The sequence below is a fragment of the Aphelocoma coerulescens genome, chromosome 5 (assembly GCF_041296385.1).
Source record: "Aphelocoma coerulescens isolate FSJ_1873_10779 chromosome 5, UR_Acoe_1.0, whole genome shotgun sequence".
Classification (NCBI taxonomy): Eukaryota; Metazoa; Chordata; class Aves; order Passeriformes; family Corvidae; genus Aphelocoma; species Aphelocoma coerulescens.
In genome coordinates this window covers 65,514,669-65,530,837 of record NC_091019.1, presented here as the reverse complement: position 1 = coordinate 65,530,837, position 16,169 = coordinate 65,514,669, and the positions used below count along the sequence as shown (strand labels likewise).

Genomic DNA, 16,169 nt, shown 5'->3' with positions numbered 1-16,169 from the left:
TCCTGAGTTGGAAGGGGCCAACAAGGAGTGCATGGAGAATTTCCTGTGGTTTTGGACAATAAATTGTTTTGCTTTCGGGACAAGCACATAATCCTTTTTTGGGGGTGTGTGTGTATCTTTGTTTGATCTTTTGATAATTTAAACACCCCTTGAAAGGCTCCTGAGCACATCCAAATGTCCCCTGAAATCAAGTCCTAGCAGAAGAGTTTGGTCTGAAAGCTGTAGTTGATCCGTATCAGTCAGGAAATCTTCAGCTGAGCCCCCCCAGCACCACTGAAGGAGGAAGAGCTGTGGTTTACCCACACAAACACGGCTTTTATTGTTAAATGCTTGAAGAAGGAGCTGATAACATCAGTGTCCCTGGTGATCTCACCTCACTTGAGCAGCAGCATTGCTGACAACAGGGGCCTGCTGATGCAGACCCCAGCATCCTGCTCCTCCAGCCTGCTGGGACAGGACAGATCCCGCTCCTCCAGCCTCCTGGGAATCACTCTGTCCCTCACAGCCGCCCCCCAGAACACGAGCTCTGCCTCCTCTGCTTCGCTTCTCACCCAAGGCTGTAATTCCAGGCCAGGCTGGATGGGAATCAGAGCAGCCTTGTCCAGTGGAAGGTGTCCCTGCCCGTGGCAGGGTGGGACTGGATGCCCTTTAAAGGTCCCTTTCAACCCAAACCACTCCGTGGCTCTGATTCCATGAACACCCTCGGAGTGTTTCTTTCCACCCCGCTCTGTCCCCAGAGCTGGAGTTGTTGGAAACAGCCACGTGCTGGAGCGTTTCCTCTGGTGGATGAGGAAACTTTGGGATGCAGATCCCCTCACACTGCCCTCAGCATCCCTGACGTCTTCACCCTGTCCATACAGATCCTGACACATTTCTGCCTCCACGGTTTTCCCCGAGTGCCTGTTTGGGTTACACAACGGAAAAGACATTTTGTACTGAAAAATAAAACCCCAATGAACCTAAATCCACCTGATGTGGTCCAGGACCCTGACCTGCATCCAGAGCAAACCCACAGCTGCCCATCCAGCTGGATTCTGGCAGTGGTGGGACATGGATAAGCACATCCCTTTCCCACGTCTCTGTGCTGGTACCTGCAAGGGGGACTCAGCCCCAAGCTCCGGGCATCCCAACCCAACCTGGGAGGCTGGAGCTGATGGATCCCACTGGTGGTGCTGTGGACAGAGCCAGTAGTCCCCAGCTAAACAGCTCCTCATCCAGCAGCATCCCATCAGGATCCCAGTGGGAAGCTGTTCCTGACCTCCAGCGCCTCGGTGGTGACGCTCCAGCGTCAATCCGGCAGCACTGGGAGAGGCAGCGATTTGCGAAGCCACAACGGAGATGTGGCACTGACCCCTAGTGACAAACTCCTGCCCCAGTCCCGCACGGGAGAAGGGCTGGAAAAGGACACGTGGATAAAAGTGGGGACGTGGGAATGCTCCTTGTCTTCCACAAGCCCTGCGGAAGGAAGGGATCCTGCTGATGAGGGGCACGCACTGCTCCCACCACCCAAAACAGATGCAGAGGAGCCTACTTGAGAGGAGTTTATTTAAGATGCCATGAAAAACCCGATTATTGCACTTCAAACTGCCAGAGGGCAGGGTTGGATGGGATATCAGGAGGGAATTCTTCCCTGTGAGGGTGGGGAGGCCCTGGAATAGAATTCCCAGAGAAGCTGTGGCTGCCCCTGGATCCCTGGAAGTGTCCCAGGCCAGGCTGGACGAGGCTTGGAGCAACCTGGGATAGGGGAAGGTGTCCCTGCCATGGCAAGGGTGGGATGAGATGATCTTTTAAGGTCCCTTCCAACCCAACCCATTCTGGGATTCGATGATCAGGGACAGGATGGGAAATGACCAACATTCCATTTATGGAATTCAGCAGCGTAAGGAGCTTATGGAGCAGAGGAGTGATGGGAACACACCAAGGATCTGTTCACACCCTTCCCTTGGGGATAATGCTTTTGATCAGCAGGCTGCAGTTTATTCCTTTAAATATATACATTCTTGCTCAAAGCCTGTCATTCAGTCCAAAAATGGTCTCTTGCAATTAAAGGCTTCCAGGAGAGCCCAGGACTAATGATCTATTTCTGGATATTTCAAAAGCCTCACAGCCATGTGTGCTCCTTGCAGGATGAGAAATACAGAGTTTGCAATGCTCTCAGCATTTCTTCCTCTTTCCAGTAGTTTCAGAGCCCTAAGGAGTAGGATCTGACCCTTCTGTCATGTCTCAGTGGTGCAGTGGAAGGGAGATGTTCATTGAAGGGAGTGGGATGTTCATGGAATCTGAGAATGGTTTGGGTCAGAAGGGACCTTACAGACCTTCTGCTTTCAACCCCCTGCTGCTTCTTGTCCCCAGGAGATGGGCAGAGGCTGGAAAGCCACTTCCCCAGGTTTTGCATCTCCCCACTTAGTTTTGGATCTGAAGCAGCTCCATCCCATCTTGGAAGGGTCCAGCCTTGCCCTTCATCTCCCTCCCCTCTGCCACAGCGCTGAGCTTCCCACAGACCTTGCTCCCTGTGCCATTCCAGCTCAGGAGGCACCAACCCCGATGCTGTCACCGAGAGCAAAGACAAATCGAGGCTGCAAATAACCCCCTGGGCTCAGGACCAAGGAAATGCCAGCAGTGAGGAAAGCCATCTCCCAACCTGCCCACCCTCGAGATTTGCTGGCAGAGTTTTGTCCCAGCTATTCAGGGCTGTTGTGTGACCTGAGCTCTGGCCTCTGTAATAAATCTGCTTCGACCAGATCCTCTCCTCTTCCCCCCTGAGGATGAACATGCTCACGGATTTGGGTCACAAGTCAGGTGTAAACACAATGGGGGGCTGGCTGGAGCAGCTCTGGAGTGGTGGAATGCTGGCCCTCCCAGCTCCACACGGTTCCAGCGCAGATGGAATCGCAGCATTTGCTGACACACATCAGTAGAGCTTCTCCTGCAACCAGGGAGGAGAGAAATGGGCTTTTTATCTTGGAATCACTCACCCCTTTCTACTCAGGGGCAACTGAAGCAGCTCTGAGATTCAGGGAATCTACAGAGCAGGGCTGATTTGTCTTTTCCGGTGCAGTTTGTTGCTCAGTGAGCTCCCAGCAGCAGCCAGGGAACAACATGTGGGATGCACAGACACGTCTCTGGCATCAGAAGCCACCAGCACTCTGCAGCAGGGAGTGGCCTTTCCCTTCACCATTCCTTGAGAGCTGAAACCACTTCTCTCCTTGGAGTGAAGGCTGGGAAAGTGAGAGGTTTTCCAGGGCAGTCCCACACTTTTCCCCACCCCAGCTCTCAGAGCTCGCTGTGTCTCTTGCCCTGCTTGTCCCTCGCTGCCAGCCTCGAGGCTGTGCCCCGCAGGTCCCTCCCAGGGGAACCAACTTCCTCTGCCCTGCTCTCCTGGGGTGGCTCTTCCCCGGTGGCAGCAGTGTCCCCTCCGGGGCTTTTGGGTGGGTGTGGCACCGCGGTGTCCCCGGAGCGGGCAGAGAGCTCAGGCACGGATGGCTCCATCATCTGGAGGAAGTCGTAAGCAGGGAGTGGTGGCTTCCAGTCCTCCTCAGACAAGGTACCTGAGCAGCAAATACAGTCCCAGTTAGCAGGTAAAGAGTTATGCCCCACCTCCAGGGAAATTTCTCTTTCCAAGGAATTACGGCTTTTTTTCCCCTTCCAATGAATACAAAATGAACAGAATTCCAGAATGGTTTGGGTTGGAAAGGACCTTAAATCCCATCTTGCTCCACCCCCTGCCATGGGCAGGGACACCTCCCATTACCCCAGGCTGCTCCAAGCCCCGTCCAACCTGGCCTTGGACACTTCCAGGGATCCAGGGGCAGCCACAGCTTCTCTGGGCACCCTGTGCCAGGGCCTGCCCACCCTCCCAGCCAGGAATTCCTCCCCAATATCCCATCCATCCCTGCCCTCTGGTAGTGGGAAGCCATTCCCTGTGTCCTGTCCCTCCATGCCTTGTCCAAAGCCCCTTTCCAGCTCTCCTGAGGAAGGCATATCCATGCTGGCTTCCTCCAAAGCCTCATCGGGCTGATCAGGACAGGAGGGATGCAGTGAAAAGCTTCACAGCACAAACCAACCCTTCATGTCTGAAACAACCCAGTAAAAAGCAGCTTCCTTATCCTCTCCCATCCAAAAAAGAAATTGGGCAGGAGGGTGCCCAAAGAGCAGCCACTTCTTACACTGACAACTGGGAACTGGGAGGTTTCTTATTAGCAAGCTGTGTTTGGGAATGGGAAAACACAGCCAGATTTGGGGATTATCACAGGGAAAAGATGCCAAATCCAAACTATCCACGTTTGGCTCTGAGCATTAAACAGTCCCAAAGCAAACTTGTGAGTGTGGGCATTCTCTCCTGGCTGGACTATTTGTACTTCTGCAGCTCTAACAAGCAGAGCTGGTTTTTCCATCGTTAAATTCCAGGGCAGACAATTTATTGCACGTAGTATCTTCTCATAAACAGACTGGAGCTCACAGTGTGTGCTTGGGAACGTTATAAACCTGTGCCCACTTACTGCTGGGAATCTCCAGTCCAGCTTGGAGCTTCTCCAGCCAAGACAAGATGTTCATCTCAGTGATGGACTGCTCTGGTGGGAACTTGAATACCTGACCCCCAGCGTGGAGGTTCACCCAGAGGAGAACGGGCAAGGAAGGCGTGGTGGAAAAGTATTTCCTCAGGATCCCGTGTCCCACTGGAGTCTTCTTCCTGTTGGGAAGAGGAGATTCAGGATTGGCAGCACAACAGGACTGAGAGCCAAAAAATCACCAAAGGGTCCCACCCAGCAAAGTGCAGTTTTGTGGGACTGTAGAAGCATCATCCCTGGAAGTGTCCAAGGCCAGGCTGGACAGGGCTTGGAGCAACCTGGGATAGTGGGAGGTGTCCCTGCCCATGGACAAATGGGATGGGCTTTACTGTCCCTTGCAACCCAAACCATTGCAGGATTCCCTCATTCTAAGCTCATGGCACTACATATATAAGCTTAATGCCTTAAGGAACGTGTTAGGATCCAATGGAGAGAGAGCAGACAACAGCCTGGATGTGTGAAGAAATCCTTGAGCAGGGCAAACCCTGCAGAAAGGTGGAAAAAAGGTGGGAAAGCTTCTAAGAACAGCTGGGACAAGAGTGGGACAGATCCTGCAGCCCCCCGGGGTCAGACCCTGCCTGCAGGGACAGCTGCCAGCTCCTTCCAGGCCAGCTGCTGCCACAGCCCCACAGTGACAGCAATTCCACAGGGATGGAAAGGCAAACCCCTCAAGTGACACAAAGAGAGTGAAAACAGGACACTGAGACAGAGGGACAGCAGGCCCACAAAGGTTCTGAGTCATTCCAGCACCATCTGAGGGCTGAGAGTGATGGCCCAGGTCTGAGCTGGCTCTTGCCCTGGGAATGAGGGCTTCTCTCTAGGATGAGGGACTTTTGACAAGTACATGAAGTGACAGGATAAGGGGGAATGGCTTCCCACTGCCAGAGGGCAGGGCTAGATAGGATTTGGGAAGGAATTCTTCCCTGTGAGGGTGGGGAGGCCCTGGCACAGGGTGCCCAGAGCAGCTGTGGCTGTCCCTGGATCCCTGGAAGTGTTCCAGGCCAGCTTGGAGCAGCCTGGGACAGTGGAAGGTGTCCCTGCCCATGGCAGGGATGGAACTGGACGATCTTTAAGGTCCTTTCCACCCCAAACCACGCTGGGATTCTGCCCTGCTTTGTGGCAGTGCCACTTAGCCCTGGCACAGGAAGGCTTTCTGTGCCTCAGGAAGGCAGAGCAAAGGCAGATGTGTAGGTGGGGAAGTTCCAGGGCTCTCGTTTCTGGTGCATTACTGGCAGCCCAATCCCTTTCTCTCTGAACACATGTGCATTTTCCCCCTCAGCTAAACTCCAGCCCACGCTGGACGGCACTTCCCAGACTTCAAAGCACGTTATGATTAAGCCACTGAAGTTTCTCTGGGTTTGGGCAAAACAAACAGAGGCCAAAAATTCAAACTGCAACTAAGAAGGGGAGGATTTAAAAAAAAAAAAAAAAATCGCCATTCCTACAACTTTCTATTTCTTAGGTCTTGAATTAATTTTGTTTCTTGAATATTTTTTAAGTTTAATTTATGAGGCTTCTGGTAGAACCTTCTTGTGAAAACTTTATTTCCCCAGTCAATGACCAGTCATTCCCTCTAATTGCTGGTGGAAAATCACCAGAACACATTCCAGGAGGGCAAATTTCCATTTTTTTTTTTTTTTCCCTCCCACATGCAACAAAAAATACAAGTAACACCAGACCCAGGGTCAAGCTGCTACAAGCACTAGGGAACATTTTCCTCCTCTATCGAAAATGATTTCTGCCATCAATTAAATATTTACTAATTTTACTTTGTCAGGAGATTTTTGCAGCTGCCCAGAACACTTGACTGAACCATTGCTCAATGGTTTGACCTCCCAACTGCTGATGATTTCAGACCCAATAATCACATTACCAGCTCATGTTCTCAGTAATTGCAGCCTCAGGGGTTTTTTTTCTCCAAGGCTCAGAGCGAGTTAAGGGAAAGGAGAGATTTTCAAACACTCACAGGTTCAACCAGCAAGCCACAAACGCCTGCTGGGCTCTTCCTTTTGCCAGCTTCAGCATTTCCTTGCTTTCCATCTGACTGATGCCACCAGCACTGAACAGGATGAGGAAGGGCTTTCTGAGCTGCAAGTACTGAGGCAGATTTGGCACGGTGATTTCTGGCTGCAAGACGTCACAAACAAGAAACTGGGGGTTACAGGGAGGAGAAAACGGGAGAAAATTCCACTTTCTGCTCGTACATGAGGGTGCAGGGGTTAAGCAAGGCTGCAGTGTCTGTGTGGAACATGGGAAGCTGCAAGAGGGCTGGGATTCTGGTGCACCTGGAGATGTCTTTGCCCAACCCAAGCTCACCAAGTCTGTGGCAGCAGCTGTGAGCTTGGAGATGGGGATGTGAGCAGAGCAGGCAGAGGCTACAGCCAGGCTCCGAATGGCACATGGAAAAAGCCCTGGGAATAGGGAATAGACCCTGTGAGAGGCCAAGCACTGCAGAGTGAGTGACTCTGAGGCCAGTCCCTCAACTCCAGGGTCTCCTGCTCCAAGACCACACAGCAAACAGCAGATTTCTATCCAGACTGCCTGCTCTAAGTCATAAAATTTAAAAACAAACTCGGCACGATGAAAAATAACGAGCAGGCATGGCCGCTGTGCAGAACTCCACGCTGTAATCAGGGCTCTGCAAACAACTGTGATGGAAAAAGGACGTTTTGATTTTATTTTTACTCACAAAAATGTCCAGCAGTTCATATCTGATCATCTGCACCACGTCCTGCACGCTGTGTTTGGACAGAGCGATGCCTTCCACGCTCCGGCCTCCGCTGCGGGCAAGGAGCAGGGCAGGGGGGGACACGGAGTATTTTTGGGATCTGAAAAAGAGGGATGGGCACAGGGGGGTTGGACACACCCCAAATGTGCTGCACACAGAGCTGGCATCCTCCTGGAGACATGTCCCATCCTTGGAATGTCCAAGGTCAGGTTGGACGGGGCTTGGAGCAACCTGTGGTAGTGGAAGGTGTCCTGGGATAGTGGAACGGGATGGGCTTTGAGGTTTCTTCCAAACCAAACCATTCTGGGATTCTGGGATTCCATTCCTACTTCTCCTTCCTTTTTACACCTAAGGTTGGGTGGTGCAAACACCCACCCAGGGCTTCGCTCTGCCTCCCAAGCCAAGGCAAATGGAAGGTCTCAGATTCCATCCAAGCGACACAACCCACACAAAACGACCTCCAGGAGATCCAGTTCTTGTCTCAGTGAACAATCCCCAAAATTTTGGTGAAGTCCAAGCCCCACATTAGAGCAACACACACAGGCTGCCCCCACCCTCTCTTGGTGGAGCAGCCAGATCATCCTTAAATTCCTGAAGTCCTTCTGGTAAGAGGGTTCAAGGTACTCAAAGAAAAGCTGAGAAAGTGGGAAAAGCAGAAATAGGAGAAGTCTGAGCAATGAAAGGCCAGGGGAGACACCAAGCCAGGACAGCAATTTTCTGGAAGTTTGAGGAACTTCAGCCCTGGAGGCTCCAGATGGCACTGCCCAGAGGAAGGGTGTGCCAAGGGAAATCAGCTGCCTCTGCAGTTTTTTGGGGGCATGTGTGGCTTGTTTTTCAAAGGCTCCTGGCAATTTCTCAAAGGCTGTGACACCAAAGAATCCCAGAATGGTTTGGGTTGGAAGGGACCTTAAAGTTCATCCAGTTCCACCTCCTGCCATGGGCAGGGACACCTCCCACTGTCCCAGGCTGCTCCAAGCCCTGTCCAGCCTGGCCTTGGACACTGCCAGGGATGGGGCAGCCACAGCTGCTCTGGGCACCCTGTGCCAGGGCCTGCCCACCCTCACAGGGAAGACTTTCTTTAGATCATCAATGACAAAGCAAGTGGAGGGAACTGCAGGTAACTCATTTCCATGGTGTCCAACTCTTGTGGAGGCCTTTCCCATCCTCCATCACAGCACTGATCTCTCTGGGAATAACACACCCACTGCAAACTTCTAAGGGCCACCCCAGACCTGTGCTGATGTTGTGGTCAAGAATCACAGAATATCCTCAGTTGGAAGGGACCCACAAGGATCACTGAAGTCCAACTCTTCCAGGAAGCATGGACTTCAAATCTGAGGCCTTCAAATCTGGGGAAACAATTGCTAAACTGTTCTTGGATTTATCTGAGCCATTTCAACTTTTTTTAGTTTATCTTTGTAAATCCAGCCCTGAGCTAAGCTTTCCTCCCCCAGTCTGGACTCCCAAGTTCTGCTACTCAAAAGAAGTTGATTCTCACACCTCTGCAAATCCTTTGGGCTGTGAGGAAGATCCTTAACTTCCCTCTTCATTGCTTTGCAAATTAACCTGTATTTACTGTAGATCAAGAGTGGCAAAACCCCCCCAAAAAAATTGAATTCAGGGATTTTTAACTTATTAAACTTCTACAGCTTGTAAAGAGATTCTTTGGCTTGGTCGTGGCTCAGAGGAGTGAGAACTCTTGTTCCCTGTATCTAAAACACATCAACTTGTCCAGCAGGCTTTGATAAGCATCTGTGAGGGTGGTGAGGCACTGGAAGAGGCTTCCAGAGAAACTGTCCCATCCCTGAAAGTGTCCCAGGCCAGGTTGGATGGGGCTTGGAGCAACCTGGGCTAGTGGAAGGTGTCCCTGCACATGGTGGAACGAGATGAGTTTTAAGGTCCCTTCCAACCCAAACCATTCTGGGATTCTATGACGAAGTATCTTACATAATTCCAGAAAATCACCAAATTCCCCAGCTAGAATCTATCCTGAAATCCCTTCTCCTCTTCCTGGTCCTGAGGGGTTCAATTGTTGCTCACCACAGCTTTCTATTTATACAGCAGGACCATTCAGTGGGTAACACGAGTCTTGCATTTCAATCAAAACCATCTGCAAACAAATACTTGGCAGGAATCTCTGACATGGATGTGGAAATAAATAACGACCTCATTCAAAGCATTTCTTCCTCAATGCCTTTTTCCCCTTCATTAGGGACCAGCCCAGCAGGTGCCTGCTGAGCAAACAACTTTGCTGACAACAGACTTTGTGTATCCTGCAGCCTTTTCTCTGGAAAAGGTCTACAGGATGCACAAAAGGGGAATCAGCTTTCCATGACCTGGGAGCCACAAATATTTTCTCCTTGAGCACTGAGCTGAAGAATGGCTTTTTCTGAAGAAGGGAAGTGAGCCTGGCTCTTGCACAAGGAATTCCTGTAAGTGTTTACTTTCAGCTTACAGTTGAGAAGCCCATCAGCTACAGTAGTTCACCCACAAATCACAGCCAAAATCCAAATTTGGCTGAAGGACTATCAATATAAACTGTACTAAATATTCCTGCTAAACAGGAGCAGGCTGCAGGCTCCTGGAGCAGGAGCAGGGAGGTGGATTCCTGCATGTGTCAGCTCTGAGAGAACACAGGCTTTTTTTCCTGGTACCTTGAGAGATCACCCTGTCCTCTGCTTTTTGGTTTTTTTTTTCCTTCTATCAGCTGGGCTGAAATCCTCAGGGAAGAAAAGTCTTAACTGGGGGTCCCAGGTTCCCCCTGATGCCTGGATCACAGTTTGGTTAATGAAGATGTATTCCCGAGGTGTTGGCACTTTTATTCTCCGTGCTCACCACAGAAACGCCCGTGTCTCGTCAGGAATGCACCACATCTCTGAGGAACTCAGGGAAATAATTCCCTGCTGCATTGCAGGCTCTTAAACCCACACCTGGAAAACAGGCCAAGGACCTTCTGGGATTTGTAACTCTGCCTTGATAGCTAATTCCTGATGGAAATGAGATGCCAGGACGAGCTGGAGACTCCCCCTGGATCCAGCTGCAGTTCTAGGCACTGAGGCACCTCTCACACTCTAACCCAAAGGACTTTGCCCCTTGCTGGATTGTTAATGACACAGGTAAGACCCATTAGCTCCATTTGGCTTCAAGTCAGGGATGCAATTCCACCAGGAATGCAGCTCCAAGGCAAGACAGCATTTATTTCCCAGCTTCCAAAGCCTTTTCCAGCACCCAGACTCAATGTCCACCCCAGGTAGTCACAAGCAGCTTCTTTTCTGGCTGCTCTTGGCAACTGGGAGCAACCACCAGAGCAAGGAAAGGCACTGCACTGACAATCCATCACCTCTTCCTCATGGGAAGAGAAAGGCAGGACTTTTTCTCCCTCTCACACTGATGGTGTAATTTTTCCAGCCTGCTTTTTATTTTCAGAAAGGTTTGCTCCTGTTTCTATGAGGAACACAACCAGATCCACGGGGGCTGAAAATTCCTGGAGGGAATAAAACCAGCAGGAAGAGAAGTGACTGCTCATTTCAACAGGGCCCAGAGAGGTGACCATGGATAGGCTGAGAACCAGTGGCAGAGCCAAGGTGACCATTCCCTTTGGATGAGTCCTGACCCATCTCCCTGCAGGAATAAGTCACTTGTAGCTGTCACTCAGCACAGTGACACTTGCTCCAGGCACTGCCTTTCTCTCAGTGCAGATCAGCTTGAATTCTTCCCAAAGAAAAAGAGAAACCACTTACAAAGCCAAGGCGTCATCTTCAAAATACATCCCCATCCTTACGTGGCCACTGAGGATGTTTCCTGCCTCTTCAAAAGCTGCCCTGGCTGGAAAAAGACAAAGATACAAGAATAAACAATAGAAAGAGAGGTGTTGAGATTTTTTTTTCCTGGAAACCTGATCGATGCCTGCACACATAACATCCTGACAGAGCAGATTTTCAGGAACTAAACCAGGATTAGAGGCTCACAAGAAAATTACTGCAGCTCAGGGCTGCAGGCCATGGGAGGAGGAGCAGGCAGCGACCAAGGATCAGGGGAAAATTCCCATGATGAGAACAGTGTTTGCTCTTCAGCCACCAGCACTGAGCCTCCAGGATCTGCAGGACAGAGGAAAATGAAATGTCTTAAGGACTTACAGTACGTAAGCGTTCTTGGAAACAGGAGAGCAATTATAAGTCTAAACAGAAATCCTACAAATCCCAGTGACCTTTGAGAAATGATGGGTGATGGCTTTACTGGAATAGGGCTAAGAGCCTGGTGATAAACCAACCTCTCCCTCAAGTGCCTCTTGATTTATCCAGCTCCTCTGAGCAGGCTGGGGCTGCTGCAGGATAGGCAAAGACCAGGCTGGGATCTCTTGGTCACAGCTCCAAAACAAAGCTGACTGCAGAGCTGGTTTATTCCCTTACAAAAAGCCTCCAATTTCACAGAATCCCAGAATGATTTGGGTTGGAAAGGACCTTAAAGCTCATCCCATTCCACCCCCTGCCATGAGCAGGGACACCTTCCACTATCCCAGCTTGCTCCAAGCCATGTCCAGCTTGGCTGTGGTTTCAGGCAGTGGATCCATGGGAAATCCAAGCTTTGTGGGAATGTGCAAGGCATGGTGGGGAGCTTGTGAAATGCAGAGATCAGAGCTTCAAACAGCTGCTGCCAAAGGTGGGGTGAGAACAGGGAGGATTTCAACACCACCACCCCCCTCCTCCTTTGCATTGTGCAACTGAAAAGCAACAAAAACGGCACTTCTGACCCAAGGAGAGGGAGAAATCCTTCTCTTTGGAGAAGCCAGGTTTTTCCTGAGAACTAAGGGGGTACCTCAGATAACAGTCACAATATAAACTGCTGTCAGACACCAGTGACTGCTCCTCAGAACGTTCACTGTCACACAGCCCAAGCTCCTGGGAACAGTGACTCAGAGCTCAATGGATGGAGCTGCCTCCCAACTGGTCACTTTTTGGTTCTTTGATTCCTGTTTTGCAGCTGCACTCCAAGCTGTATTTTCCACTGTTTCCCATGTGGCCCATAAACTTTCATTTCAACTGTTTTCCTTTTTCAATGGAAGGAGTTCCTTAAGGAGCTCATTGAGGGCTCAGCCATTATCATAGAATTTCTGAATGGCCTGGGTTGGAAGGGACCTTAAAGCTCATCCTGTTCCACCCCCTGCTGTGGGCACTTCCCACTATCCCAGGTGGCTCCAAGCCCTGTTCAACCTTGCCTTGGACACCTCCAGGGATCCAGGGGCAGTCACAGCTTCTCTGGGCACCCTGTGCCAGGGCCTCAGCACCCTCCTAGCCAAGAATTCCCAGTTCCCAATATCCCATCTAACCTCTGGCAGTAGGAAGCCATTCCCCCTTGTCCTGTCACTCCAGGCCCTTGTCCAAAGTCCCTTTCCAGCTGCTACAGAGAAACCACTCTTGGATGTTGCTTTCCAGCTCTCTTGGTCCTTGGTTACTTGATTTTATCAGTGCTGAAAGAAAAGCTCCCATCCCAAGTTCCTCCACCAAGCACTTTGCCAGGTTTAAATCCTCACTTGAGATATGAGCTTGTCTTGAGGTGCTGCCCTGGCTGCAGGAATTCTCTCCTAAGTCAGGACAACCTCCAGCAATACCAGGCTTATTCCTTGACCTGATGAGATTCTCCCTCCCCATCACACTTCAAATTTTTCCCTATTTCTGGCTGTGCCAGACCCAGAGCCACACACCAGCCCATATTTCTCCAGGGACAGGTTCTTTGCTCTGTACCCAAAATCCCCCCAAATTCACACAGCTCCACTGCAGACAGGAAGCACTTCAACAAATCTATTTAAATATTTCCTAGGAAATTAGTCCCCCCTGAATGCACAATTTTAATTCCCTGAGGGGGCTGATCATGCTCCGCAGCACATTCCTTGAGCTGGAATCCCAGCTGCCCTGAATTGTGCAAGCACCACTTCACTCATTTGGGAACGAGAAGGAATCAAGCTGCCAGATGAGGAAGGGTCTAAAATCCCCACAGAGTTTTGGGAAGCAGGATCTGAGCACCACCCCTTATCCCTCTGGAAGGAGGCATCTCCTGGCCGTGCTCTCCAGCACAGCACCACCTGCAGCATCTCTCACTCGGCTTCCAGTGATGCTGCCAGGCCTTGTGAGGCACCAGAGCTCAGGGATCTTTTCAAACATCTGCCACAGGGTTTAGGACAGTCATACTTCCAAGGGTGCTCCCAGCTGCTGCATCAAAAATGAATTTATCTCCTAAAAGTTCTCTGAGTGTCCAGGAAAATGCTCACTCGTTCATTGCCCTCGTAATACATTCACCTCTTCCTAATTAATTTTATTTATGATTTTTCCAACAAGCCCCTTTTAGCTCAGACCCCCCAGAGGGCTTCTTAGCATAGTCCTGATGCTGAGGGTTGGAAAACATCCAGGATTTATTTAGCAGGACATGTCATTGCTCTGTTTCAGTTCACTGGAAACAGCAGTGACACTGTGTACCACTGCTCCGGGTTAGAGCAGGAATGCTGCCATGAGAAAATGGTTGGGAATTCCAGGTAAGTCTGCAGGGTGATAAGATGAACAATGTGCTTCTCCTGACTCCAGCCTGGGTTGGTGCCAGAACAGCTGGCTCCAGGTTTCTGCTCCCTCAGGCTCTCTGCATCACAGCTCCAGCACCTCCAGTTAATGCACTGGTGGAAAAGATATCCCAAATTTCATCTCCCTGTGGCTGAGTTACCCCAGCCTGAGGATGCCATTCTGGATGGCAGAAGGAATGTGCCCTGAGGGAAGAGGCAACCCTACAGGATCCACAAAGAGCTGCCTGGAAACCTCCAAGGCTCTTGTTTGCATGGAAGGAAATGAACAACTTCTCTGGAGAATCCCAGAACAATTTGGGTTGGAAGGGACCTTAAATCCCATCCAGTCCCACCCCCTGCCATGGGCAGGGACACCTTCCCCTATCCCAGGCTGCTCCAAGCCCCATCCAACTTGGCCTTGGACTCTTCCAGGGATCCAGGGGCAGCCACAGCTTCTCTGGGCTGGACTAAAGGTTTTTTGGGATCAGTAGGATTTCCTGCTGTATTTTCCAGGTAGGATCTCCAGAGGAAGGCAGGGAATTGGCTGTCAGCTGGCTCAGGGAACGCAGCCCAAGTGTTTTCCAGTTGGTTGCAGACGTTCTGTCTTGTTCTTACCTCTTCCCTCTGGACCCTCTGCTGTGAGAAAGTAGCTTGGTTTGCATTAAACCAAAGTTTAGAGGCACAAGGGAGCTTTAAAATGAAAAATAGTCTGAAAGTTTGATCTTAAGCAAGGTCAGAACGTTCTCCTTTTTTTAAGGCAGCAATTCCTAGGGGAAGGTGGCAACTGAGAGTCTTTGGGGTTGGAAGGTCCCAGTTCCCAACTGTGAGGCCCTGGCACAGGGTGCCCAGAGAAGCTGGGGCTGCCCCTGGATCCCTGGAATGTCCAAGGCCAGGTTGGATGGGGCTTGGAGCAACCTGGGACAGTGGAAGGTGTCTCTGCCCATGGCAGGGGGTGGAATGGGATGGGCTTTAAGGTCCCTTCCAACCCAAACTTTGATTCTGTGCTTTCCCTGATGTTCCCCCTCCAGACTGGCTTTATTCCCTCTCCCTTGCTAACACATTGCATTGCTATGTCCACCTACCTCAAAATCCACAAGTGGATTTCATTGAGTTATTCACATTTTATTCCTTTTGATGCAGGAAATTTCTATTTTACCTTATTGCTGTTTTGTTTTTTTAAAAAAGAAAGGTTTTGGATTTTGTGTTACAAGAACTGGGGTTACCACTTTTTTAGGAGAAGGCAGCAAGATCCAAGAGTGGGTCTCTTCCTTTCTTAAGGAAGAATATGCTGTGACAGGTTGTACATGGACTACAGGAAGAGGCTGATGGATCTGGGCTAAACCAGAGGCTAAGAGGGAATTTAATGCCAGCCTACAACTACTCTGAAGGGACTCATAAAGAGGACAGAGCCAAACTCTTCAGGGTAAGGGGCAGGAGATACAACAGGGACAGCCCTGGGAAGTTACTACTCCCACAGAAGCTGAATGTCCTCTGAGCCAGGGTATGGACCTGAGATCCCACATCTGGGATCACCTGCTACCCTCTCACTGTAAAACTGAAGAAGGCAGTGCTGGGCAGGCTGTGTTGTGAACTCCCAAGCAGCTGGAAGCATCCCTGTGCCACCAGGAATGAAGCTGGAGAGTGCTTAACCCACCAATACCGACAAACCTTCGCTGGTGGCTGTGCTAAAAACTCCCAGGAGCGAGGTGTGGTGATGGGATGAGAGCTCAGGTGGAAACTCCCCTCTTAAATATCCTTCTGCTTCATCCATGGTGGTCAGCTTCAGTGGGCAGGAAACCTGGCTCCTGTGGAAAAGCAGAGACACAACTTGGGCTGCTGTCTCCTCTGCATTTGGGATGAAGAGACAAGAGGGCAACCTCAATCCAGCAAGGCCCCAACCCAATGAGACAAGTGTGACACCTCATCAGAGACAAAAATGATCATCTGGGAAGGCCCAGAGAGGTGCTGGAGCTGGTTACAGTGAAGAGAGAACAGCCTGAGCCAAACTGAGAGCCTTGGGATCCCCACTGAAAATAATAAAGAAGGAATTCCTGCATTGGATGGTGGCAGAGGTGCCAGTGGGGATTTGTCACTCACAGCAGGATGAAGCTGCTCAGCTCCTCTGTTCCCCACATGCCATTGTATGTCCTGGATTGTTGTCCCTCCTTGTAAATCCTGATGGTGGGGAACTGGGTGACATTCTCCTGGGAGCAAAGGCCAGGCCAGTCCCAGCAGTTCACCCGGGACAGCAAAACCCCAGGGGTTCCTAGAGTGGAAAATAAATACTCATGAATGATAGGAAAAACTAAAATGAATAATAGATCGG

General features: G+C 50.6%; 1 protein-coding gene across 3 annotated transcripts in view; it reads right to left on the bottom strand.

Moving 5' to 3' along the window:
- Nucleotides 1-1,331: 1,331 nt before the first annotated feature.
- TXNDC16 (thioredoxin domain containing 16) overlaps nucleotides 1,332-16,169 on the bottom strand; it is a 37,574-nt gene continuing 22,736 nt past the window's right edge. Inside the window, exons 15-21 of one of the 3 annotated variants that reach the window (XM_069018632.1) lie at nucleotides 15,941-16,109; nucleotides 15,512-15,648; nucleotides 11,037-11,121; nucleotides 7,258-7,396; nucleotides 6,535-6,695; nucleotides 4,500-4,690; nucleotides 1,332-3,548 (exon numbers count right to left, since the gene is read on the bottom strand). In XM_069018632.1, the coding sequence (XP_068874733.1) occupies nucleotides 3,274-3,548; nucleotides 4,500-4,690; nucleotides 6,535-6,695; nucleotides 7,258-7,396; nucleotides 11,037-11,121; nucleotides 15,512-15,648; nucleotides 15,941-16,109 (1,157 nt within the window). In that variant the 3' untranslated portion in view covers nucleotides 1,332-3,273. The remainder of the gene's footprint in view (nucleotides 3,549-4,499; nucleotides 4,691-6,534; nucleotides 6,696-7,257; nucleotides 7,397-11,036; nucleotides 11,122-15,511; nucleotides 15,649-15,940; nucleotides 16,110-16,169) is intronic. The other 2 variants (XM_069018634.1, XM_069018633.1) reach the window with 2 other exon arrangements.